A 27,606-nucleotide genomic window follows, 5' to 3' on the forward strand; every position below is an offset into this window, starting at 1 on the left:
AATGCTCAGCCCAAGCACACACCAAGTGGGCCCGGAAGTGGATTTTTTATGTCATTTACTCATTTCTGTAAACCCTAGCTACTGGTTCTCTATAAGTAGGACCTTTTGCTATTGTATTTACGTCTTTTGATCACTTGAATCTTTTGATCATGTTTTTATGATTGAACCCTCTTTGGGAGGCTGGCCATTTGGCCATGCCTAGACCTTGTTCTTATGTATTTTCAACGGTGGAGTTTCTACACACCATAGATTAAGGTGTGGAGCTCTGTTGTACCTCGAGTATTAATGCAATTACTACTGTTCTTCTATTCAATTCAGCTTATTCTTGTTCTAAGATATTCATTCGCATCCAAGAACATGATGAATGTGATGATTATGTGACACTCATCATCATTCTCACTTATGAACGCGTGCCTGACAACCACTTCCATTCTACAAGAAAACAAGGCTTGAATATTTATCTCTTGGATTTCTTAATCAGAATCTTCGTGGTATAAGCTAGATTGATGGCGGCATTCAAGAGAATCTGGAAGGTCTAAACCTTGTCTGTGGTATTCTGAGTAGGATTCAAGGATTGAATGACTGTGACGAGCTTCAAACTCGCGATTGTGGGGCGTTAGTGATAGACGCAAAAGAATCACTGGATTCTATTCTTACATGATCGAGAACTGACAACTGAATAGCCGTGCTGTGACAGAGCACGTTGAACATTTTCACTGAGAGGACAGGATTGTAGCCATTGACAACGGTGATGCCCAACATACAGCTTGCCATGGAAAGGAGTAAGAAGGATTGGATGAAGACAGTAGGAAAGCAGAGAGACAGAAGAGACAAAGCATCTCCATACGCTTATCTGAAATTTTCACCAATGAATTGCATAAGTATCTCTATCTTTATTTTATGCTTTATTCACAAATCATCCATAACCATTTGAATTTGCCTGACTGAGATTTACAAGATGACCATAGCTTGCTTCATACCAACAATCTCCGTGGGATCGACACTTACTCGCGTAAGGTTTATTACTTGGACGACCCAGTGCACTTGCTGGTTAGTTGTGCGAAGTTGTGATAAAGAGTTGAGATCGCAATTGAGGGATTGAAAAGTTTTGGTGGTTGGAATGACTTAAGTGATTGGGCGGAGTGTTGAAATGATAATATTGAGAACTAGTGATGATTTTGAGACATGGACATGATTTGAGTTTGATTGAGATGATGATAATGATGAATTACAAATTAAATGAGAGATGGATTGATGATGATTGAATTTGAATAAAGGATGATGGGGATTGATATTGAAGTAAGATATTGGAATGAATTGAATGATAATGAGATATATGTGACCGGGTAAGAGGCAGTGGCACTGTCCACTCGCACCAGGTATAAGTTAAGGCTCCGGGTAAGAGGCAGTGGCATTGTCCACCTTCTCCGGGTAAGAGATGAGAAAGAAGAATAACGAGAATGAACTTGATTTGAAATTGTTCTTTGACGATCGTGGTTATTTACCGCCCACCAGATTTTAAAAAAATTATTTCGTGGGGATCGTTGTTATTTATCACCCACCAAATTTTAAAGAAAATTGTTTTATGGGTATCGTGCTTAATACCGTCCACGAGATTTGATATGAAATTGTTTTGTGGAGATCGTGGTTATTTACAGCCCACGTGTATGCTATTTTTCAATTGAAAACGTCTGTAGGGATCGAGGTAGTTTACCGCTCACCAAGTGAGGATCGTGGTACTATACCACTCACCAGCTTTCAAGAGGACAATGTCCAGGTAGCTACCGGACATGTCGGATTAGCTATATAACTGACAGATGAGACTCATTAGTCATAGGATAGGCATACATCATATGTTTGAATTGTTTGGGTTTGCTCAATTGTCTTTGGTTTGCCTAATTGTGTATATTAAATGTTTATGTGCTAACTGCTATACTTAACTCTATTTGTGTATTACTTGCTTGCATTGCTAGTGTTTGCTTCTCTGAGATGTCCCTCGTACTGGTGTCGGTTGACGCTAAGGGCTGGTTCTGTTTCTAGTTTTGATTCCTGTTCTGAGGAAGGCTTTGGAAAGTCTGAAAGGTTGGAAAAGTTCAGACAGTTGAAAAGTTGGAGAAGATAGGAAATGGATTAAACTTAGTATCCCCCTATGAGAGTTGCCTATTTATAGATTAGTGAGGACCTAGGAATGAATATCTGATTAAAGGAAGTTTAAGATTCTTAATGAGTACTTATTATAGTGCATTGTATTTATTTGGCACTTTTACCATGCTGAGAATCCATGGGTTGGGAGTTCTCACTCCGTATATATTCTCTGTTTTTCAGATGCAGGTCCTGATGCTCAGTAGTGGGATGGATTCGTTTGGATGGCGGCAAAGTTTATTTGATTCTATTTTGTAATTTTAGAATCTCTCATTTTTTTATTTTGAAAAACCTCTAATATGATGTATATAAATGTTTATTTTGCAACTTGCCTATAGAGGCGATGACATATCTTTGGGAGAGATAGAAAATATTGTGGTCAAACTAAATTAATTATGTACCTTAGTTGGCCTAAACTTCGCAGATCGCGACTAGGCTAGTTTACTTAAGATTATACCTATATATATTGTCCTTATCTTATTTCTTCTTAATGTCTTAATTTTCTTATCACTTTTTGAGCACGCTTTATCTTCTTGTTATCATTATACGAGAGCATTATTCGTTTGCGATTCTATTCTACTCATTTTCAGACTTCTCATTTCGTAATTCCTTCAATTACATACACACAGACACACACACAAATACTTATTATTATTCCACCTTGAGTCGTATCACCGAAATATCATTGACTTATGACTCGAGCATAAAAATATGTATATTAGGGTGTTATATGGTTCGCTAAATCTGCAACCTGTGGTGTGGTCGGGGTGGTCGGAGTAGAGGTAGAGGATCCATAGTCCCATGGGTATTGGAGGAAACCTTCCCTCTACCTCGACCACGGCTGCAAACATGACTGGCAGCCTAATTCGCAGAACCTCTTCATGTCCTCATGTTTGCATATATCAAAACCACCCATAAAACAGTGAATCAACATATTTCAGGGAATGTCAAACAACTCCAGCAACAATATGCAACCAGACATAAACACCCATCTCCACTTTCATCAAACAGAAGAACAGGTTAAACTAGTTTTTTTTTCAAATATGCATCCTTATTAAGCAACATATGCTTCAATATAACTTAATTTCTCAATTGTGTTTGGATCTATTAAAATGGACAGCTTGACAATTTTTTCAATTTACAACAAAACATTTTAACCTAATATAGAGATTTTAATTAACTAAATATAGAGCTTTCAATTGAAAAAATAAACAGAGGCAGAATATAGAAATTTCAATTAACAATATTGAAATTTCAATGTTACCTATTTTGTAGAGGCAGAATCAAATTGAAGAGGAGAAGCTGGGTAGCGGCGGTGGAGGTGGCGGTGACAAGCAGACACTAGAGAACGAAGGCTGGGGAGCGACGGTGGTGGCTCTGTGGTGCAATGCGGTGGTTCGGAGAATGGAGAAGGTTAACGGTCAAGTGGTAAGGAGAGAAGAGGGAGAAGAAAAACGAAGGGGTCTCAAGGGTGGGTGTGCTAACGGCAACGGAGATGGAGCTATGGTGAGAGGGAAGGGTGAGGGAAGGAGGGACATGGTGGTTTTGGGGGTCTAGTGAGAGAGAGAGTGAATCTAGAATGAGAGAGAAGAGCATTCGCGTTTGAATTTACGTCTCAGTTACCGTTGAATTTTGTTTACGCTAAACCTTTGCGGATCACTAAAATGCATCGTTTCATTAATTGGCTTTACCGTCGGATTTACCTGGGGGGAAAGAACGCGCCATTTTATTTTTTGTTTCCCTCCAAATATTACGGACATAATTATCGTCAGAACCTAAAACTCGACAGTAAATAATAAACCTTACGAATTTGACGATATTACTGCCGGTAAATTCAACAGTAATCTCGTCAATAGTGTCTGGCGCTAAATTCAACGATAAATTCGACGGTACTCAGTGTCTTTTTGTAGTGTTTTTAAGAAGTTCACTTTATTATATACGGGTTCAGGATAATGCAATATGAGACTCAGTACTTTATTTCCATTTTAATTTTAATTTTTGTTTTCAGATATGCTGGTACAGATTCTTGGGAGCAATTCGAATACATGGGAACATAGATATCATGGCTTAACTTTTTTTTTAATAATAATTTCATGGCTTTAGAAGTTACTAGATGCTTAATATTAGAAGCAAAAGAAAAGTTTATTAGAATGGTAAAGATAACAAGATTTTATCTTTTTCTTATGAGAGATGCTGACTTTAGAAGTGTGAGTCGTGGTTAAACTATTATTTTTGTTTATGTTTTTATTTTTTAACTATATATATATATTTTAAGCTGTGCCAATTGATTTGGTTAAGAAACTCAGTAGTTTATTTTTGTCCCTTTTTAAGAGATTCAACTTGTATGTATAGTAGTTTATTTTTTTTATCTTGGATATGTTGAAAATGTTTCCAGATCTCTAGGATATTTTAGATCGCTCTGTTTTTAAAATTAGGGATTAGAAGTTGTAGAATTTCCACAAAAAATAGAAGTAATATTTTGTATTTGAAATGCATAAATTGATCCTTATATTATCTATGAAAAACAATAATTGTTTTAAAAGGAGAATTTAGTTATATATGGATTAATTATGATCATGCTTGCTTACATATATATCATTATAATTATTTTTTTATATAATTATGCAGGATAATTTTAGAAATTTTAATCAAGATTAAGATGCATATCATGATGGTTAATTGACAAAGATGGAGTAGTGTTAAGAATTGAAAGATGTATGGTTGATTAATGACTTTTGTTAGAATATACTTATATAAGATATAATATTTTAGTTTTTCGTAATTTACTAGTAGTAAACTTTAAGTGGTCTCATACATATTTTGATTTGGGTATACTTAATTTAGTGTGAGATGTATGAATAGTCAAAATTATGATCATCCTGATACTTTTGGTTCATTACAAAATATTTTGTTTAAGGATAATTTTAATTATTTAAAGAATGTTGTATAGTATTATTATGTATTTATTTTTATTTTATGACATTTGACTAATTTAATTAAAAATACAAGATTATATATATAATCATATTACTACATATTAGGTTTTAGTAAAAAATATTAGAATATAAGAAAAGTGAGGGACATAAGACTATGCTTATATAGAGTAGCTATAGGTATACAATGTTGTTACGTTTCTAAAGTGATGCAATAGCATTCTGGTAAGCATAAGTGATGAAAAGCGTAGCCTTTGGTCTTCAAACGCATCACTTGAAAAGCGCATCCTATTTTAAACGCCAAAAATATAGCTTTTGATACAGAAAAGCGTAGCCTTTGAGAATAGGCAATAGCTGAATAGGCATCTCAACTAAAGCGTCTCCAAAACTAAAAAGTGTAGCCTTTGCCAAAAGTATTATTTTTTTTAACTACATTTTTTAAGAATAGTTAAATGGGTGATTTTTTTCTTGTGTTTTTTCAAAATGAAGTTTATTACTCAATTTCTCGAAAAAAAACTTCATCCTTTATATGTTTTATACTTGTTTTGAATAATTTCAAGATGAATGGGATTGAAGATAAAATAATAGTATTATACATGTGTATGTTATGTTGCTTGAAATTGTTTAAGATGCATTCATTTTATGAAATTGTTCCATAATAAACATATTATCACCTATATTATAATTATTAAAGCAAAATGATAAAAAATTTCATACTTGTCGTATTTTTAGTCATATATTTTACTTTCAATTTTTTTCACAGTTCTTTTACACATTTTGGTATATATCAAACTATACATCAGCCAGAATATGCCTAATTGTATATAATTATAGTTGTCCCACTTTTTCTTTGTTCGAGTTTTTTTTATGGTCATCTCCTCTATAACTTCTTGAGGCCTTAACGTAGTAAGAACATAAGCAATATTATTTTTATGGCAAGAAAGTACAAATTTTTTTGTTATCTTATGAAGTGATGACTATCAAATCTTTCCTATTTAAAAAAATTTGAAGCAACACCTTAATTGTTTCAGTAGCCATTTTTAAATAATTATGTCTGAAATGGTGACTTTGGATTAAAAATTTTGAGACACTACAAGAAAAAAGGTTTGTCGGCACCCTTTTTTCTTGCCACGCTTTTAAAGCGTACCCAAAAGTGGTCTATGGACACGCTTTTGTGAGGGGTGACCACTAATTTGTGATTTACCCAAAAGGATGCCGACGAAAAAATGTGCCGATAGATCCACAAAAGCGTGGCGATAGAGCAACCGACACGCTGACAGATGTGACCCTTTCAAAAGCGTGTCGATAGCTCAAAAAGCGTGGCAAAAAGCTATCGGCATACTTTTTTGCACTTTTCGACACGCTTTTAAAGCGTGGCTAAAGGCTTATTTTCTTGTAGTGAGATTTTTTGAAGTCTTGGAGCATGAGAATGGCAGAACAAATCTTCAATAGGAAGATTAGAAAAGAGAATAGTGCACCTTCATGGGATGTGATATACAATTTTTTTAGGCTTGATTCGCGCCAGTATTCCAAATTGAGGTATGTAAATGGGTTACTGATGAACTTTTTAATGAATGGATATACTTAATGAATGAAGATTACTTAATTTTCATTTACACTTACACACTAAATCCTTACACCAATGACATTTTACAAGATGATATTTTATATGTTTTTACTTTTAAATTAGAGAAGTGTTCAAATACCGAAGATAAAAAATCTGAAAATTGAATAGACTCTTGTTATTCTAATTATGGATTATATTTACAGACACTTATGCTTGAGTATGTGAATTATTACGTATATGTAGATTCACGAAGAAAAACATCCTTTTAAAAAGATACAACTCTTCAACAAATTATAGATTTATAAATAGATGCAATCCTTTGAACATAATTTTTTATATATTTTAAAAATATATCTCACAGAATACTCAATATACCATGATATATAATGTTCAACTATAGAGATAAATGTAAACTAAATTCATTCTATGGTAAAATGGATGTACTACGAGGCATAAATTTAGGTGGAAATACTAAACCAAAGTTACTATATCACTTATTATTAATGGATGTGTACTTTATTTAGTTTTGGTTTATTTTAACTTGGTTGGGACTTGACCAAGAGAATTTCTAGGCTACATTTCTACTCTTTTGAGTAATTGTTTAATCAAAAAGAGAAGAAAATGTGATATCTTCAAATATTTAGAGTTTATCTTGTTGTAAATTTGACTAAAATAAAAATTTACTATGATTTTTATCCTTAAACCAAATTTGAAGAAAATCAATGATACTTTAATTGGGTGGCAATCCAAAAATGAACAAAACACTTTTACGTAAAGTCTTGAGTTCGAGCATGGAAAAAATGCTTAAGCATCTTTTAGCTAACATCTATTAGCACTACTACATACTTGATTTTTACTAACATTTAAAAAATGTTACTAAATCATATTAAAATGTTACCTATGTATATTAGTAATATTTTAACAAATGTTAAATATACCCTATGTTACTAAAGAGTTTTACTAACATTTTTTTAAAGATTTAATAACATTTAGTAAAAATGTTACAAAAGATATTCTATAGTAATATTTTGAAAAATGTTACAATAGACATTTCTTGATAACACTTAGAGAAATGTTACAATAGATATTTTTTGTAACACTTAAAAAATGTTACCATAAATATTTTTTGTAATATTTAGAAAAATGTTACCGTAGATATTTTTTGTAACACTTAGGAAAATATTATTGTAGATATTTTTTGTAATACTTAAAAAATGTTACCATAAATATTTTTTTATAACATTTAAAGAAATGTTACCATAGATATTTTTTATAACACTTAAAAAAATATTACCATAAATATTTCTTTTAACACTTATAAAATGTTACAATAGATCTTTAGTAATATTTTTTTAGTTCTATTATACTCTTTTTTATTTTATATTATACACAATATAAATATACTAAAATTAATTACTACAACATGAAATATTTCATTAAATATACAAATTCACAAAATGAAATTTTTATAGCCTCTTTAATCAATAATCATTGTACAAGTTTGTCTCTTTCATTAAATTCACAAATTCACAAATTCATCTCAATATTACAAGCACACCACTTTCTTCTTTTTTGATCTTTTCTTATGCTGGTCATGCTTCATTTTCTCCAATTTCAAGTCAAGAACTTCTTGAGTAAGAGAAGAACAAAAAGCCTGCAAAAAAATAACTATTTTAAGGCACCAATACCAATATTTCTACAATAAATCTCAATATGATTATTATAAAGCATGAATTATAAATGCTATTTTAAATTCTTCGATTTTAGGTATAAATATACCTGCTTCTTTTTAGGTGAAAGAATCACATTCTTCTCCCTTGTTTGAGATAATGACTTAGTATGAGATTTAGAAACACCTTCTGTTATAGTAGATGATTTATTTAGAACCTAAAATATAAGAAAAATAAAATATTATTAGACCACCCATAATATTATTAAACCACCCATAATAAGAAAGGGAAAGAAAAAATAAAGGGGCACTCAAAAGTGCATGCAGACTCTGTTTGTTTTATGGCTTTATTTTTTAATATTCAATTCACATATTAATTTGTTAAGAAGTTTTATCGTTATACTTATTGGTTATTAAATAAAATAGAAAATAATAATATTGATTCAAATTGCATGTGTTTGTAAAGTGAAGATAAAAAATAAAGAAATTAAAAACAAGAGATATATTAATTTGTAGATTAGTCTATACACGCTAAGATTGGTTCATTGTAGATTAAATGATTGAATACATTTAACACTATGAAAAGTAAATTTTATAAATTATTATTAAGAAAAAATGCAAAGAATGATATAAATACCTCTTTTTCAGCAGTAAAAACTTCATGATTTGCTGTTGCAGTAGCTTCTACTTCCTTCGTATTTAAAGTAGTTGATAGAAAAGAGAGATTTGGAATTTCTACTCCTGGGAGATTTTTCTGTAGTTGATTCAAAAATACATTAAATCCACACAACATCTGTGACTTCATGTCCTCCACTCTTTCTTGAAGTTTTATTTCCATCTCCTCTTGCATCTTTTGTTGTATATTCTGAATTTCTGTTTGAGCATTCTCTTTAACTTCTTTAATTAACCTCTCCATCTCAACTTGAGATCTAGATCCCCACAAATCTGAAGCTACAACACCTCTATCATAAGTACGGACACGACCGGGTTGATCTTTTCCTAATACTTGGGAAAGTATATCATCTTGATTTGTGCTTTCTAATTTTTCAGGATGTGAAACTATGGCATCCTCAAGCTCAGACTACAATCCAAAATTCAAACTACATTAATCTATGACAAAAAAATCTATATCACAAAAAATATATATTAAAAGAAATACATATCTTACAAAAAATTTGCTTGTTCCCTCACTCATTGGTTTTCCATCTCTTGACTTGTGTGTTAAAAAGAACATGTTCACCCGAGATGGTTCTCTTCTATCAGGATTTTTCATTGCCTATTAAGAAAAAGCACAATCAACTAAAAAAATAAATACAAATAAGACAAGTGTGAACAGATTAATTCTACCTCCTCTTCACGTATTTCAGCAAATGTTTTTGATCCTGTTGTATGCTGACTTGTATTCTTTGCTCTACTAGCTTTATTCTTCTTGCTTTGTTCCTTTAAAATCATAAGTCCATGCCAACTTGTGTATGTCAATGGAGCAAGATGTGCATTTCTAACCAAAGTTCCTAAATGACTGCTTAACTTGGCTCGATTGCAACCAATTGGTTGACCATACTTATTTAATCTTATTGGCAGCCGATCCTCATAGCTTAAACCATGAGTTTTAAGGCACTTTGTCGGACCCCTTTTTCTTTTGGTTGCTGGTTCTGTTATGGAAATAAAGAAATAAAAGACAATAATGTAAAAAATAATATACATTGATTATAAGTATTAAACTAAACATAAAACATAATTACTTACTATCATCATCATTAGTTTGGGGTGATGCTAAAACTGGTCCTGTTATCAAGTATTAAAAGCAAAAGTCATTTAAAAGGAAATAGATTAACTGTGACAAAATTCAAAAATTTATCTCAATTTCCTAACTTGTTAGTTTGTGTTTTTTTTCTTTTTTAAAAAAAGAATTGGGCAATAGTATTAAGGTATTATCAAATTCAAGAATAAAATACACACAAGCAGGAAATTAAAAATAGTATTATTTTATTTCTTTCAAATCACATGAAATAAAGGCACACTTACTATCATCATTAGCATATGGTACTAAAGGTGTTTGAGAAGGGCTTGATGCAGTATCCTCTAGCTCACCAATGATATTAACCATAGAACCACCTTTCAATCCTCTACTTTTCTTCACCGTTGATATTAATCGGGATTGACGAGGACCTAATCCAATTTGCTCTTCTTGTTCATAGATAATATCTCTCATTGAGATGCTTGACCTTAAAGTTTCTCTTTCTTGTTTCCCATAACACTATAACAATTATAGAAAGTGCGTAAGATAAATCTGCATAAATTTAGTGAACACAAATTATTATCCATACACCAACTAACGAAGGCATCCATAAATGGACAATTAAAAGCAAACACAGCCATAATTAAACAATTAAATAAGAAAATACCAGAAGAACAAGAACTAAATCACAGCAAAAATAAGAACTAAAATCAAGAACAAAGACCTATAATAACAGCAAAAGAGCAAGAACAAGAACTAAAAAAATTAAAAAAATCACAGCAAGACCAAGAACTGAACAACAAGTAATCAACCAAGGCAGCCATTATAAACCAACAACATAAATTAAGTGAAAGAAAATTATTCTCCAAACACCAACTAACCAAGGCAGCCAAAATTGAACAATTAACAGCAAACACAGCCATGATTGAACAATTAAATAAGAAAAACAAGAACAAGAAATCAAACCAGTAAATCATAGAAAACACAGCACGACTAAAAACTAAACAACAAGAAAAATAACTTAAATCTAACGTAACTGAAAAATCTCATATGCTTTACATTAACATAGAACGGCTATATTGAGATTCATTCAAGCCAGCAATCAATCTGCATGTGAGACCATAAGAGTTGGTGGATTTCCTTGTTGGTAGGTATTAATAATGAGAATAAGTTACCTTCCAAAAGGGGGTTTGATAAAAAGTAGACATTTTATTTCAAAAATAAAAAAGGGCAAGGAAATGAAAACTTTTAATTTGAACTGAATACTGACTAATGACTAAACTCTCACTAAGGTAACTCTTAAACAGAAGGGTTTCAAATTTTTCATAAGTCATTGATATAAATTGTAAACCTGATATGAAAAACAAAGGTGTTAAATAATAGAAAATATAAATGCAGCAAAGTGTAAGGTATAAGCAATATCCAATTACAAACTCCACACTCAAAAGTATCACTACATGGCATTGATATCATCGCTAACAAAACTAATTACAAGCCATAATATTGTGTATTTGCATACCATGAAATTTAATTTCGGCATGTTTAACTTATATTTATAATATATATGTTAACCTCTTAAATTTATTTAATGAAATGTATATATAGAAAGTAAGTAATTATAAGATATGATTTAAGCATAAAGTAAAAGTGATTAGACATTTTAAGTTTTCGTAGTTATTTTGTTCCACTTGGTTTAAGCTATGTATCCTTTGGAGATTGACAAGGGTCATTTAAACATTATATTTATATAACAATATAATTAATTCAATTCACTACATATTTGGCTCAATGGTCCCCCGAATAAGCTGCACCATTTTGACCTTTCTTCTATTTTGGTTCCTTTCGATTGGTTAATTATATTAATGCATTTAAATATAATAAACTTTTTCTGTAGTGGGAGAGAATATAATATTGTTCATGAATATTAGGTCAGAGATATTTGAATGATCCTAGCCAGTAATTAAAATATACATTAGATTTTGAAATCTGAATGAACCACTTTAAATACAAAATAAAATAAAATATGGAACAAAAAAAAGCATGCACCGTGGAATTAAGTGGAAGATACTAGTTTGGATTGACTTTGTTATATATATGATTTACCAATGAAGTAGTATGTGTGATCATGTGTACTCAAGCAAAAGATATAGAGTTCAGGAATTCATGTTGAAAGATATGTATGTCAAACAAAACTGTCATCATGAAAATTTTCTGCTCTGCTGTGAGACAAAACAGAACAGAAGCAACACAAGAAACATGATCAAAATATGATGATATATAGCAATCTTGCCTCTCTATTAGTTAGCCAGCGTTTGAAGAGCTCCTCGCTGTCGATGCGAAAGCTTTGAGAAACACTCTTGAATCCCTTTAAGCAATTAAAGAAAAAAAGCAAGTGAATAAAGACTATAAGCAATCACTATAAGCAATTAAACTTCACTTAATTTCTATAGACTAATCAAATAACTAATGCCTAATTATTCAATTATCATGAATGAATGTTCTTTTGCATTCTCCTAGTATCCTATTTTTAAGAAATTGCTTTACAATTCAACTCTGAATCTAATATTTTTATGCAGAGAAGAAAAAAAAGAAGGAATGACAAGAGATATTAGTGATCAAAGCACACCTCAATATCTTAGTTCAAGCAGTTCTAGCCCTGCTTTAACATCTTCAATCATAGGATAATTCAAATGCCAAAACACATATAATACTAACACTTCATAAGATACATAAAAACAATCGAAAAGACAAAATATGCTAACACTTCATAATATCCTCATAAGTCTCAATGAAAACAATACATGTATGCTATGATTCAGACATTAAATCAAACATGTATTGGGGCAGCTACATCTAACCAACCTATGCTGCACCAAATCGAAATGTATAGAGCAAAACATAGCAATATTGGATATAAATCAGTATTATCAAAGGCAATGAAAAACTAACTGCAATATGAACTGACAATCAATGTACAGAGAAATAGCTTATCCCTCATTCCCAAAGATGCACTTATCAGTTATCAAAAACATTCTTCTGATGTTTCTTGCTTTATCAATAAGTAGCACAAAATAACAAAGAACATTGAAAGCTTCTCATAGACAAAAATGTGGTGCTAGCATCAGGTGAAAAATAGATAGATAATACAAAGTGAGACTTACAGCAGCATCAAAACTCTGAACAGCTGTGAGAGGAAAATATCGACCCCCCTTCAATTGTTTCTAAAACGCCACACAAAAGTTTAGTAAGTATAAATTGCCAAGTATAAACATAATTTGAATTGAAGGAGCAATTAAACTCATTTATACCTAAATTCAAATAAACAACTTAATTGGTGAGAAATTACATATGCATGATTCAAATCTGGATCAAAATCAGTAAGAGAAGAAAGAATCCGAAAAGAGATTTTTCTTCTCATCCATTAGACTCACCTCAAAACAGAGAATAACAAATCCAACCCTAGAATTTGTTGAAACAAGAGAGAGATTCAAAGAGCGGAGGAGCACATGTGAGGTTGAGAGCGAGAGTGCGAAGGAGAACGAGATTCGGAGTGAGATTGAGAGCGCCAGTGAGGTTGAGAGCGAGAGTGCGAAAGAGAACGAGATTCGGAGTGAGATTGAGAGCTATGACTGGTTCCGATCTTTCTTCTGTTTCGTTAGGCTAGGTCTCCGTCCAAAGTGTTATAGAAATAGGTAACATTTTTTAAGATTTTAAAAAAAATTATATATATTTACTAACATTTCTAATAAAATGTTACTTTATAATATAATTTTATAATAATTACTAACACTTTAACAAATGTTAAGCAATAAATGTTACCAAATCTTCAAAATGTAGTAGTGTAGGTCTTTATAGACTATATCACAGGGTCAAAAAAATTATTTGATTATAGATAATATATAATTCAAGATGACACACACAAACGAAAAAAGAGAGAGAGAATAAATAACCAATAAAATCTGAGAACTCTTTTTTTCTTTTTTTTTTTTCTTTTGTTTCTGCTTCTCCCGTGTCTAAACCAAACTAATATCATGAAAGTGCAGCCCATGTGTACATAAGAAACAAAACTAAACCAACCCAAATATCATAAAAATAACCTAACATATATAATATAACTATATCACATAAATCAGTGTTGGTGAGTGAACTAGTAGTGTTAGAGGTGGCAATGGATAGGATGGAGTGTGGTAGGGTTTGAACCTAACCCTAACCCTACTTGCAGATTGAATTTGTTATTAAAACTCAATTCTATTTTATCCGCAGATTGAGAATAACCAAACCCTAACCCTACCCACAGTCAATTTACGAGTATCCAATTCTACTTACGGATTTTCTCAAATATGTAATATTATTATATAATCTAATTAGTATGTAAATTAAAAATTTAATACAAACAATACAATCATCTCACAAATAACATAATTGTTCCATAAACAACATAATCATCAAATGTTTAATTTTATATAAAAATCTTTGTTTAAATTAATAATACAAACACAAATAAAATATTGTGATATAATATTGCAAAAATAACTTTTTGCACTAAGAAAGAGATCCTTGGTTCAACACTTACCTACAACATATTTTTATAACACACACACATATATATCAGAAATACTAGTTATTTTTAAAAATTTATTATTATTTAATTAATTTAAATACCCACTTTCACGTATTAGTTGTTCAAAAAATCAAGGGAGTTACTTGTTTTTTATTTAAAATACCTAGTTGCATTATATAGAATTGAGATTCAATGCACACCCTACTCGACCCACATTTAAACCTGTTCCACACTCAACCTTTCCTGCAGTAGATCGGGTTGATAACTCTATTCGACTGAATTAGATACCCGTGAATAGGGTACATGCTGCCACCCCTGCACCCCTAAGCAGTGCAAATGTATTGTTGCATTAAGAATCAGCAGCAGATGACACTCCTTAAAGGAGACTCCATCTCCATTCAGGCAAATTAGAATCTTGCAACAGATGAGCAGCTTCAAGACCAGCAGTATTTCAGTTTTTCCACTACAAATGATACCAGTGATCCTCTTCGATCAGTTCGATGCAACAATTATTTTTCTCTCATCTTTATCGCAGATTCTTATCTTCGATCTCTTTTGTTGTGTTTCGTTTTTCAGATTCTTTCTCTACTTCACTGCCGATTATCTTCTTCCCCTTTTGGTCTTTTCAATTTTTTTGTTCCTTTTATTTTTATTTTCAAAAAATCTTCTTTTTTTTGAGAGAGAAAAAAGTACTTTAATTCTAATGTTTGAAGGTGAGAATGAACAAAAAAGTGATGGTGAAGTTTTACTTTTTATTTTATTTTTTGTTAATGTTAAAATAACACCATTTAAAAAGAACCAGTCGAATCCAATCTATCAATTTTTTACTGATTTAACGATTTTTCAAAAGTGTTTTTAACAATAATTTTTTTTTAATGAACCAAACCGTTAATATTAACGATTTATAATTGGACCAATCTGACCGACTGATTCGGTCCAATTTTCATAACATTGTATTTTACATTTTAATTGTCAGACAGCTAAAAAGTAGCAGCATGATCTTGTAGTTATTACTTATTACTATATCTGAACAGTACAATTCATGCTTTCGAAGACTGTATACCAAATCTGTTTTGTGTAATAGTCTTTGGCCAATGTTGCATTAGAAATTTCCTTTGGAAAAGGCATAAAGCTTCAAAGCAACACGCAAATGGACCTAATTAGTTATTAATTATATCAATATTAGTAATTAAGACTTATCTATTATCTTATAATCAATATTCATGCCACGTGAAAATAAAAAATCAATTACTTTAATTTATATAAAAATATGTATCTCGATACAATCTTTGACTCACAAATACCATTACATATTTAATAAAAAAAAAAACTAAAACAGAAAAAAATGGGCATTATTATCGTAACTATGAAAGTTCCATTAGATGACAAAAATAATGGTTGTACATGTATCAAAGTTTCGTGATTACTACTCATAAGAAGAATTTGTGTTATCATTCTCAGAAATCCCATGGCCATTGCTATGAATGTCAAATTGGGTGAAGTTACCCTTCTGCTTGAAGAGCTGAGTATGGTGGTGCTTGCAATAAAGGCGATGTTCATGGGCCACATAATTTGATGGGCTTATTACACACCCTCCATGGCTGCACCTGAAGCATCCCTTATGGTAACATTTCCCATCAACACCCACCTGAAACAACAAAATTAACATCATAAATGTGAATAGAATACAAGTATGGCAATAAGAATATAATTTAATTTTGAGGTAGTTTTGTAGGCTCATCCAATAGTATTTTTTGTACCTTTTCAATAGGGTATACTGTTTTCTTGCAACCAACACACTTTTCTTGAGTCCCTGCAAACAATCTTGAAACCTTGCTATTGCTTTGTACCTGCAGAATTTTTAGAGACAAACAAATAAGAATCCTAAGCATTAGTAGGAGTAATTTTATCTATTTATTTATTTTTGTATATTAAGATATCAAGAATGGTTCAATAACCTGATCAGCAGATCTTTCAATCCTTGCAGTTTTTGGAACTCCTAAATTTAACAATAATCAGATCAAAGGAGAAAAATACTAAGATGAATCCAGTGTGTATTACAATAATCCAAGTAGTGCTTATGCATTAAGAATTAAACAAGTAGTTAGTAATTAGTGAAATTAATTGATTTAATTAGTTACCTTCAAAACTTTTGTCCAAGCTGCCAGTCATCTTAAAAAGTTGATCAAAATGAGGCTTGCAGTATAGAACTCCCTCAAATGAACAATAATTACTCAGCTGCAACAAGGATGAATTACAGAAATTAATGAGGACTATATATATATATATTAACCTTTTGCAAACAATGCAAGAATATGTTGAATAACCTTGAGGGTACCCTTGCAATGGTGACATCTGAAGCAAGATTTATGGTAGACCTTGTTGTCAGCAGTGAGCTGTTCCACCCAATACACCTTCTTTTCACATGCTCTGCACTTCTGTGTTGTGCCTCCAAATGTTGCCATCTCTCTGATCACTTCAACAATCACAAGAAAGAAAAGAAACTCTTTAATTTCCTTCCAACAAACATAACAACTTGTTATATTACATATTTGTCATCAAGTCATGCCTCTTGGGTCTACCACATCATTTGCAATTTTAATTAAAGACAGCCAATAATGTTAATAATAATAGTGGCCAGATAGATTATTTGATTTAATTTGGAGCTACTCTGCTGAAATGACCATAGTACCATCAACGTTGAGAAAGTTCAAATGTGTTACTCATTGCTGTTACTTTATGTCATTCAGTGCTACTAGCCTTGCAGTCATATTTGTATATGGATTTGTATTAAAATAACTAGCTTTCTTTCACTTTTGTTTTCTTCTTTCTTGTTTTCCTGTCTTTTAAAGAAGGAATTAACCTCGATTCCAAGTTGGGTTAATATGAGAGAGAGTAATGGTGAGTTTCTATTCGGTGGTCATTCAATAAACCAACTGCAAAGAGTAATTATAAAAGATTTTGATATTTAAGTCAGTAATGATTTAAGAAGCATAAAGATTAGGAATTTGATGACCTACTCTAATAGTACGTTAAGTCCTTTATTTATAGTGTTTGAAAAAAAAATTGAGAAAAATTGGAATAAATCTATGTGAAATTTACACAAAATCCAATATAATCCATATTATATTTTTTATGTGCCGAAATACTTTGAAGAGAGACGTTCTTGAACCAACCACTGCTTTAGACCCAAGAGTGAGTTAATTAAAATTTGCACTTTCTTAGAGGAAACTAATTAATTAGGAGGAGCGTGTGAGACCAAACACAAAATGAGTAGAAGCAGCCCCATGCAGCCATGCTTGGCCGAAAGATCTCTACTACCTTTGATTTTTGTAAAGGGAGAAAAAAAAATGGGTCAAAAAGTTCGGTGCATGCCATGCTTATTAATTCGAGGATTCAAAGTGACAATATGTGTAACTCTATGTATGGCCCATCGTCTTATATCGATTAATTGAAATGACTACTGCACCCACCACTCCACCATCTTAATTCAAAATTTAGATATAATTCTTCTTAAATAGTATTGGACCAATAAAAATAACCTGGATAATATAATTAATCAGCGGCAGTACTTAAGGAACATCTTAAAAGTTGGCAAAATTATAATTGAAATAAACATCTCAAAATTAAAGCTAAGGTTCCATAAACATTTATTTGTAATAATAAAATACAAAGTAGACCATAGGAATATAATATTCTCTCTATTACTGGAGAGAATCAATAATTGCTAGCATATATATATTGTACTAAGAAATAATTCATGTGAACTGCATGAGCCACAAAGCCACATTAGTTGAACTAAAGTAGTTAAGGAATTTTATTATTCTAGTATAAACAGATGCTTTTTGTTATATAAGAAACACACACGTATGTATTATTATTAGAGCACCAAGAGTATTATTGCATAGCCACGTCAAAAATAGACTATTCTATAGGTTATATCACCATTACTTTAAAAAATGTGGCAATGTGCTTAATTAAGAAGAGTCGCTGCCACCGTAGTATTGTTCTTTATAGATGCGCATTACAAAAATAATCACTTTTAGCGGCCATTTATTTTATTTTTAGCAATAATAAAAATAGTCGCTAATACATTTATCGGCAATTAGACATTAGCCGTCTTATGCTTTGTCGTTAAAAGGTTTTAGTGGCCATTATAACATTTACCGGTAAAAACCATTTTAATGGCCGCAAAAAGTATATAACCTTTAGTGACTATTTTCTTGACAATTTATATGGCCACTAAAAATAATTCTAAGATAGAAACATTGTTCACTTTTAATTGCCATTACTATTGCCGCTAAAATCTATTTTACTGACAATTTATATGGCCACTAAAAAATTTCTAAAATTATAATATTATTCACTTTTAACTGCCATTACTATTGCCGCTAAAATCTTAAAGACTTTTTTTAATTATACTCACTTTATTAATTATAACTAACAACCTATATTTTTTCTATAATAATAATAATAATGACAATAATGATAATTTGCATTTAAGTTTTGACCAGGAAAATTTGAAATAAGCTTTCTATTAAAATACTCCTTTTAACAAACTAGAATGTTAAAAGCCGTATTTATCAATACATAATAGAAGTTTGTTTGTCATTTCATTGACTTTGAATATATTTTGTAGAAAAAAAAATAAAATATGCTCAATTTTTCTAGACCAATACTGCAGCAAGGCCACTAACTATGAGTCCCAAAGCAATTACAGTGATGCCAATAGGAGAGCAGTTGGTATAATATATAGAAATGCAGTCGTATCAACCTGCACATAAACATTTGACACACAAGTGCCATTTAACTACCTTTTAATTTAAAATAAAAGAAATGATATATAATATGTAAACTGAAACATGAGCCATAATCTATGCATCTATACTACAACTTGAGCAGCAGCAGCAGATAGAGCACCCTAATTACTATTTATTCATAACTTAAAAGGTAGTTAAAGAGAGCAAATTTTCAAGTCCAAGGGTACAGAATATGCAATGGTACATAGCCTTAAAGCACAATAAATGCATGATTTAGTTCCTTTATACTTTTTAATCATAACAAGAAGAAGATAAAATTCATAAATTTTATCGCTGTTTTTACAGACTCCTCATCCAATGGTCTATCATCCTTATGCCTTTTATGAATTTTAAGAAAAATTTTTGCTTGTGAAAGTTCGATTCTATCCTTGGCCTAACAAAATGACAAAGTCAAAAGAAAAGTGCAAATGTACAAATGTTCAAACAAAAAAAATTTTCAGTGATCTCATATTATATATACTGTGCTGCATTGCTAATGGTTCCAGAAAAAAAAAATAGTGCATTGTTTTATAAAATATTAAAAATAAAAATTATGCATAAGTACATGTTCATCCATCAATATTGTAATACTTTTGGATCCTTCCGTGTGAGGCATTTTTTGCTTTACCCTATTAATCTTATTTGCTTGGGTACGTTTCTATCATAACACATTATAGATTAGTAAAATACACTACGTAGAAAATTGAAAAGTTTCTACCATTTTGACTTTTGTTAACTACTAGAAATTCAACTCAGTAGTGAAACCTAAACTAAACAACTATACGGAAGTCAAAAGGACTAAACCTTTGGCTGTTACCCTTTCAGGAATCTGAGAACTCAACAATGGCAATAACACCTGTGATCTTTTCAATCCAATCCATTTGGTCCAGTGCGCTCTCTGCCTGCACTGACAAGAATAATTCTGGAATTAAACTATAAAGCCCTTACTATTGTCCCTATAATAATATCATAACCTGCAAAGTGTAGTTCTTTGTTGGTGAGATGATCCGAAAGCATAGACTAACTGATTTGTTCATGTTAGATTTTTAACCGATGACTTGCTGACTTGTTTACGGTAGTAATACAGCATTCCCCTTCTGAACCATTTAATACTGGGCATCGAGCACGGTCCCCTTCTGAACCACATATTATGCATAGTTAGAGAATGCAAAGTTTGATGAATTTCAACTACATATCTTGAATCAAGAAACTAGAACTTACAACTTTGGATATGTCATCCACTTTCTGTTTTGCAGCATAAGAATGCTGAGAAGTTCGATAGTACTCATTGAGAGTTCTAAGTTTCCCTTCTTCACATTAATAGGCCAATGAATCTTAAGAAAATCAGAATTATAAACCGTTAGTGGTAAATGTTTCAAATTTTTCTCTCACCTCTTAATTTCCGAACTTCATTCGTTTTAATTGTATATCATATGTTACAAACTTTATTTAGCGTGCATGTATTTAGAACAAAATATATTTGGAATTGTTTTAATTTAATTTGAAATGAAATGAATTGAATTAAAAATAGATATTATGTATAAAATAAAAATTAATTTATTTTAAAATTAATATAATTATTTAATTTTATAATAATTTTTAAATCAAATCAATTATATGAATATTTAAAGGATAAAAAAGAATGATTTTATCATATCTGTAATCTATGTAATCAAGCTGCAAATCTCGCAGGGTGCTGTGAAATGCTTCTGGAACATCTTCTGGTGCATATATAGAGATCAAAGTAGCTATCATTCTGATTTTAGTATCTTTTAGTCTACCAATCCTATGGTGTAAATAAAGTGAATGAATACCCTGAGTTTCATGGAGCCTTTAAGAGTGGCCTTCACTTTGTCAAAGTCAGAATTGATGCCCCTAAGGAAGTGATCTGATGGATTTCTCAAAGCAGGGCATGGAAATCCAGCTTGTGCAAAGAACTGCAGATATACTTATTTTATTATTATTATTGGCAAAACCTTATTAGAAAAAAAAGGTTAAAAAATACAAGAGTGGATACTGAGGCAGAGTTTAAGTTATTGCCTCATATGCTGCAGAAACGTGGTCAAAATAGACAGTTTTACCCCCTGAAAACAAGTACAATTGATCAAATAGTTTGAAAACATCACTGCTAAGTTGACGAATAGAAGCTATCACGGTTCTTCCATCCCTTGCCAAGGCACGTAATGTTTGAGTCACAAAGAAAGCTTTATATGCAGAATTTATTCCAAAAACAGGCTTTATATGGAATAAATTTTATATGCATACATGGAATAAATTCTTTAAAAAAATTTCTACTGATAGAAAATATACACATTTCCATGCTTATTCCTTAAATTTCTTAATCTTCTTTCTTCTCTAATCTGTTTGAAGATCTAGTTTCTCATACCCCTTTTCGAAAATCAATCGTCTGGCCACTTTCTGTAAATGTTATTCACTTCAGATTGAATAGATATACTCAAAGTATCCAAACAATTTGATAAACCTAGAGAATGAAACTAGCTTACCAAAGGGTGGGTTTTGGAATCAGAACAATTTGAAGGAAAAATAAGACACGAATCATGTATGCAGGCAATTGAGAGAACCCAGATAACTATGTTTTCAATTTTTGTTATAGGCTAAAGCTAAGCAATACTACCTAATATTACTTCTTTTCAGTTAACATACTCTTGCTTATTAATTTAAGACACTTTGTTCTAAAGCAGTTAAGAACTTAAGAAATTTGTTTTATTATTCTACCTAATTATGAATATCATTGGACAGTAAAAGCAAATTTGGATTAAGAAAATGTAAACTCATAACAGATGTGATGCATGAAAACAATAACTTTGAAAAAGGAGCAACAAAGTCACTTTGAATTTTAGGTCCTTTGATGTCATCAACATTAAGACAGAATATTTCAAATCTGTTTACAGTCAGAGAGATCAAGCCATGGTCACAGTTTATTAGACTATCAGAATTTCAAGCACATTAAAGCATTATTCCAAATGCTTATTACCTATCCAAATCAAACAGGAACCAGTGCAGAACCAATAACACGAATTTGCATACTAATATTACAAGACATTAAAACAGAAATCAGTCAAAACTCAAAGTATAACTAAAAACAAAATAAATAGATCTTCATGACAGCAGAGTATGTTTTTTAAATATCCAGAAGATCTTCATCAAAATTTTGAACCAAGATCAAGAATGAATTAACATAAAAAAGAGTTTCAAACCATATAATAAAACAGAATTGACATAATCAAACAGAAATTGGACTTGCAATTAACCGAAAATGTATTAATCAAGCATCGCTAGTGAAACAAACATTAATCAAAGAAGGGCAAGTCGTGAAACTAATGTTGTTGCCGCTGCCGCCGGAGAGAAAGACGTGCATGCTGCTACTGGTGTTGTGTCGTCGGAGCCTACTTCACATGGCGGCTGATAAACCACTATTTTATGGTTTATCTTGTGCTTAATTGCGTGGATTTTATCAGTCTTTCATACACTTATTCATACTAATTGCATGAGTTTACGTTTTCCTTCCTGATTTTGTGCTATGATTGAAAACATGCTTCTTTGGACCTTAAAATTGCTATGTTTAATCCTCTCTTATTACCATTCGATGCCGTGATATGTGTGTTAAGTGATTTCAAAGATTATAGGGCAGGAATGGCTTAGAGAATGGAAAGGAAGCATGCAAAAGTGGAAGGAATACAAGAAACTGAAGGAATTGCCAAAGCTGTCAGCCTGACCCTCTCGCATTCAAACGGTCATAACTTGAGCTACAGAGATCCAAATGACGCGGTTCCAGTTGCGTTAGAAAGATAACGTCCGAGACTTCGATTTGATATATAATTCACTATAGTGTCCGTACAGAAAAACGACGTGCACGCATGAATCACGCGGACACATTGTTTTGCAGAAATTCCAGCGACCTACACGTATTTGAATCCAGTCCCAGCGATTTCTGGGCTATTTCCGACCCAGTTTCAAGCCCAAAAAACACAGATTAAAGGCTGCAAGGTGGAGGAATGAAGAGAGATGACTCATATTTCTCTTTTCATAATTTAGATGTAGTTTTAGAGAGAGAGAGGTTCTCTTCTCTATCTTAGGATTAGGATTCCTCTTAAAGGATTTAGGATTTCTTATTATTTCAACTTACAATTTCTTCTAAGTTCCATGTTTAATGTTCCTTTTGTTTATTTTTCCAATTTAATTTATGAACTTTTCCATGTTAAAATTGATATCTTCATTTAATATAATTTGAAATATTTTAGAATTATGATTACTCTCTTTTATTTATATAAATAATTTAGATTTTTTCCTTTTGGCTTTGGTTGAGTCATTGGAGACACTTGAGTTATCAAACTCATTGTTGATTGAAAATTGGAATTCTTCAAGAATTAATTCGAGTTCCAATAACTCTAGCCTTTCCCAAGGAAAGACTAGGACCTGAGGAATCAAATCAATTCATCCACTTAACTTACCTTCATAGTTAGAGGTTAACAAAGTGGGAGAAAAATTCAATTCTCATCACAATTGATAAGGATAACTAAAATAGGATTTCCAGTTCTCATACCTTGCCAAGAGCTTTATGAGTTATTATTTTAACTACTTGTTATTTTACATTACTTGTTCAACCCTTTTGAAAACCCCAAAATATACCTTTGCATAACCAATAATAAGAACACCTCCCTGCAATTCTTTGAGAAGACGACCCGAGGTTTAAATACTTCGGTTATCAATTTCAAAGGGGTTTGTTACTTGTGACAACCAAAACTTTTGTACAAAAGAATTTTCTGTTGGTTTAGAAACTATACTTAACGCGATTATATTTTTATATTTCTTTATCGATGGGAAATCCGATCGTCAAAATGGCGCCGTTGCCGGGGAATTGCAAACGTGTGCCTTATTATTGGTTATTGTAAATATTTTTAAAATTTTTATCTTACCTTTTTTTTTTCAAAAAAAAATCAAATCTTTTTCAAAATCTTATCTTATTTTTTTTTTCAAAAAATCACATCTTTTTCAAAATATTTTCTTTTTGTTAGTTTTTGTTTTTATTTTTTTCCACTACTATGAACTCTCACCCCTTTGGCTTTGAGTCTGGTTATAATTATGTTGCAGGAAGAGAAAATTACAATGAGAACATGCATCAAGGTTGGAGCAATCAAAGATGGGAGGAGCCACAAGGACTTGATCAACCCTCATGGCAACAACCACCTCCAATGGACTATCAACAACCATTCTGTGATGCGTACCAAGATGACGGCTATGGTGAGCGCTCTTTTGATTATCAACAACCACCACCATATGCCTATGAACCCCCTCCTCAACATAACCTTGGGCCACCATACTCACAAGCCCTTTACCACCACTCACCTCCATATGACCCTGATCCTTATCCACCACACCAACCACCATATGAACCATACCCAAAACCACCACCTCAATATTCACCATCTCCATATCCCTATCAAAAAGAACCAACTCTGTATTATGAACCTGTTTTCCAAAAAAATGAACCATCCTATCCACCTCAAACCTCCATGGAGAGCACACTTACCTCTCTCATTGGTCTCACTTCTACACTCCAAAATCTTATATCCCGCATGGACCAACCCTCAAGCTCCAGTGCACTTCCATCTCAACCACAGAATGATCTCTCCATCCCATCACCACCATCCATGGAAGAGCATCCACATTCATCAATCCAAGAGCAACATGATCCCAATGCCGCTATTGACATGGAACAAGAGAGAAGGGATCATCTTCGCGAATCCATACTTCATAAGGAGCTAGAGGAGGCACTAAAGGTGAAGGTAGAATAGACCTTTGCAGATGAAGGAGTAGTTGAAGGGAGTTGTTATAAAAAAAGAAACCATCAATGAGGAGTACGATTTTATACTTAAACAACTGGATCAAGCGATAAATCGATTACCTTCCCGACGTTTGGACATTCAAGGAACCCCCATGGATTCATGTGGAGAAACTACTGAAGAACGTGGCATGAAGGAGAAGTTAGAAACTCCGGTGGATAGTGAGCAACACGATTTTATTCTGGAACAATTGGAAGACGCTACGCCTGCCATTGAAGAGGAAGAAGTGATTGAAGACTTAGGAGATGCTGAATCTCCTTGGGAAAGTCAAGTTATAGAGCCTCCTTCAAAGACGTTTGAAATTGATGTTGAGGAGGGTGTACAACCTCCAAGGCATCTCATGATTGAAGACTTTGAAAGGGATGATCAAGAGATGGATTCAATCATTGATGAATTCTTAGCTACATTTGAATCCTCTCCCATTGGACTTGACATGGAGATGAAAGAAGAAGAAGCACAACCTCTCATGCCCTTGGTGAACAATGAAGAAGAGATTGAATTGGAAGAAATCTACCAAGAGGAAGAGGTTGATATAGAAGAAGATTGCAAAGAGGTGAAAGTTGTCAAAGAAGAGCACAAGGGAGTAGAGCTTGCAAGATCATTAGAAACACCTCTCCCAAAGCCATTACCATCTAATACAACATTCAAGTTGGAAAAATTCTCTTCCTTAACCTTTACTTTACTTTCCCACTTGAATATGGGCTTCTAGAGACGGATGGTCAACTTAGAGCTCTTTGTGGCATTAAGAGCAAGAAGAAGATGGTTAGTAGTTGGAGTTGTCAAGCAAGGTTCAACATGGTTGTATGCTCCAAGTTGAAATGCAAGGTTTTGTGTAAAGCTCAATTGAATGGGTCCTAGAAGTTGTTTGGATGCTGTAGTGAGAATTTCAATTGCGTGCCACCTGAATGGAATCATGATGATCTACACAAAGACGGGTGCAAAAGCAAGGTTTGGGACCCCGGAATTCATCCCAACAATCAACATTCGTGGGACCTTGTCACTTGCTTGAACTTGCTTGAAGGCTTTCTGCGCCTAGTTTAGGATCATGGAGGCTATTGGAAGTACAAACATTGGTGGGAATTCCTGGATCAGTACAAGCATAAGCCACCATAACAGGGAGCTCACCAAATGTCCAACTTAAGGACTTTAACTAAAAGTGCTAAGTGGGAGACAACCTACCATGGTATGATCGTTCATTTTTCAACTATAACTTTATTTAGTTTTGTTTGTTTTTGAGTTTTATTTTCTTTTCTTATTGAACCTGGAATTGTTCATAACATCTGCATCAGCATTTGCATACTGCATTCTGCATTTTGCATAAGAAAATGATAAAAGGGGGGGTGAATGACGCACCAGCGTCTACGACGTGCACGCGCCGTTTGTGTAGATAAACTGAACAGAGAGTTGCGTGAGAGACGCGCGGGAGTGGTGTGTGGCGCACAAGCCACACCATGCGTATGCGTACCACACGCATATGCGCCCCCTGCAAAAAGTTCAACCCACGCGTAAGCGTCACCGACGCGTCCGCGTGGTTGGGAAAATCGGCGTAAAATCCTGTTTTGGCCGAAAGTTGTGCTGGCTGACGTTAGGATTTTTGCTAGTAAAGAATTTTATAAAATATAGTCACATTCTGAGTATAGATTCTAAACCAACAGAAAATCCCTTCGTACAAACGTTTTGGTTGTCATAAGTAACAAATCCCTAAATAAATCGATAACCGAGTATTTAAACCTCGGGTCGTCTTCTCAAGGAATTGCAGGGAGGTATGTTCTTATTATTGGTTATGAAGATTATAAATCGGGGTTTTAAAGATGAGGAACAAGTCATTTAAATTGCAATTAAAATAAATAAAAGACTGTAAAATAAATAAATAATTGTAAAATAAACTTTTGGCAAGGTATGATAAATTGGAAGTCCTATCCTAGTTATCCTTATCAATGATGATGAAAATTGAATCTTAATTGTACTTAATTAACCTTTGCTAGTTGGTGGACGAAATTGTGATCACTACAACTTCGCACAACTAACCAGCAAGTGTACTGGGTCGTCCAAGTAATAAACCTTACGCGAGTAAGGGTCGATCCCACAGAGATTGTTGGTATGAAGCAAGCTATGGTCACCTTGTAAATCTTAGTCAGGCAAACTCAAATGGATAATGGTGATATACGAATAAAACATAAAGATAAAGATAGAGATACTTATGTAATTCATTGGTGGGAATTTCAGATAAGCGTATGGAGATGCTGTGTTCCTTCCGTCTCTCTGCTTTCCTACTGTCTTCATCCAATCCTTCTTACTCCTTTCCATGGCAAGCTTATGCAAGGGTTTCACCA

At 32.4% G+C, this 27,606-nt stretch overlaps 2 protein-coding genes across 3 annotated transcripts; both read right to left on the reverse strand.

Annotated features, from left to right (window-relative positions):
- Positions 1 to 8,078: 8,078 nt before the first annotated feature.
- On the reverse strand, positions 8,079 to 13,748 carry LOC107492751 (uncharacterized). 2 transcript variants are annotated; one of them, XM_052256894.1, is made up of 9 exons: positions 13,481 to 13,748; positions 13,211 to 13,270; positions 12,340 to 12,414; positions 10,337 to 10,601; positions 10,058 to 10,096; positions 9,659 to 9,963; positions 9,480 to 9,587; positions 8,949 to 9,392; positions 8,079 to 8,296 (listed from the first exon to the last, which is right to left on the reverse strand). In XM_052256894.1, the coding sequence occupies exons 4-9, from the start codon at positions 10,521 to 10,523 to the stop codon at positions 8,189 to 8,191; spliced, it is 1,191 nt and encodes a 396-aa protein (XP_052112854.1). In that variant the 5' UTR covers positions 10,524 to 10,601; positions 12,340 to 12,414; positions 13,211 to 13,270; positions 13,481 to 13,748; the 3' UTR covers positions 8,079 to 8,188. The 2 variants fall into 2 exon arrangements, with proteins under 2 accessions (XP_052112854.1, XP_015969311.1); XM_016113825.3 differs by having other exon boundaries at positions 10,337 to 10,568; positions 13,481 to 13,747.
- Positions 13,749 to 15,962: 2,214 nt separating this feature from the next.
- On the reverse strand, positions 15,963 to 17,201 carry LOC107492908 (LIM domain-containing protein WLIM1). Its single transcript, XM_016113978.3, has 5 exons — positions 16,938 to 17,201; positions 16,752 to 16,848; positions 16,569 to 16,609; positions 16,371 to 16,460; positions 15,963 to 16,258 (listed from the first exon to the last, which is right to left on the reverse strand). The coding sequence occupies exons 1-5, from the start codon at positions 17,073 to 17,075 to the stop codon at positions 16,037 to 16,039; spliced, it is 588 nt and encodes a 195-aa protein (XP_015969464.1). The 5' UTR covers positions 17,076 to 17,201; the 3' UTR covers positions 15,963 to 16,036.
- Between the last annotated feature and the right edge of the window lie 10,405 nt (positions 17,202 to 27,606).

This window comes from Arachis duranensis, chromosome 1, assembly GCF_000817695.3.
Source record: "Arachis duranensis cultivar V14167 chromosome 1, aradu.V14167.gnm2.J7QH, whole genome shotgun sequence".
Lineage (NCBI taxonomy): Eukaryota > Viridiplantae > Streptophyta > Magnoliopsida > Fabales > Fabaceae > Arachis > Arachis duranensis.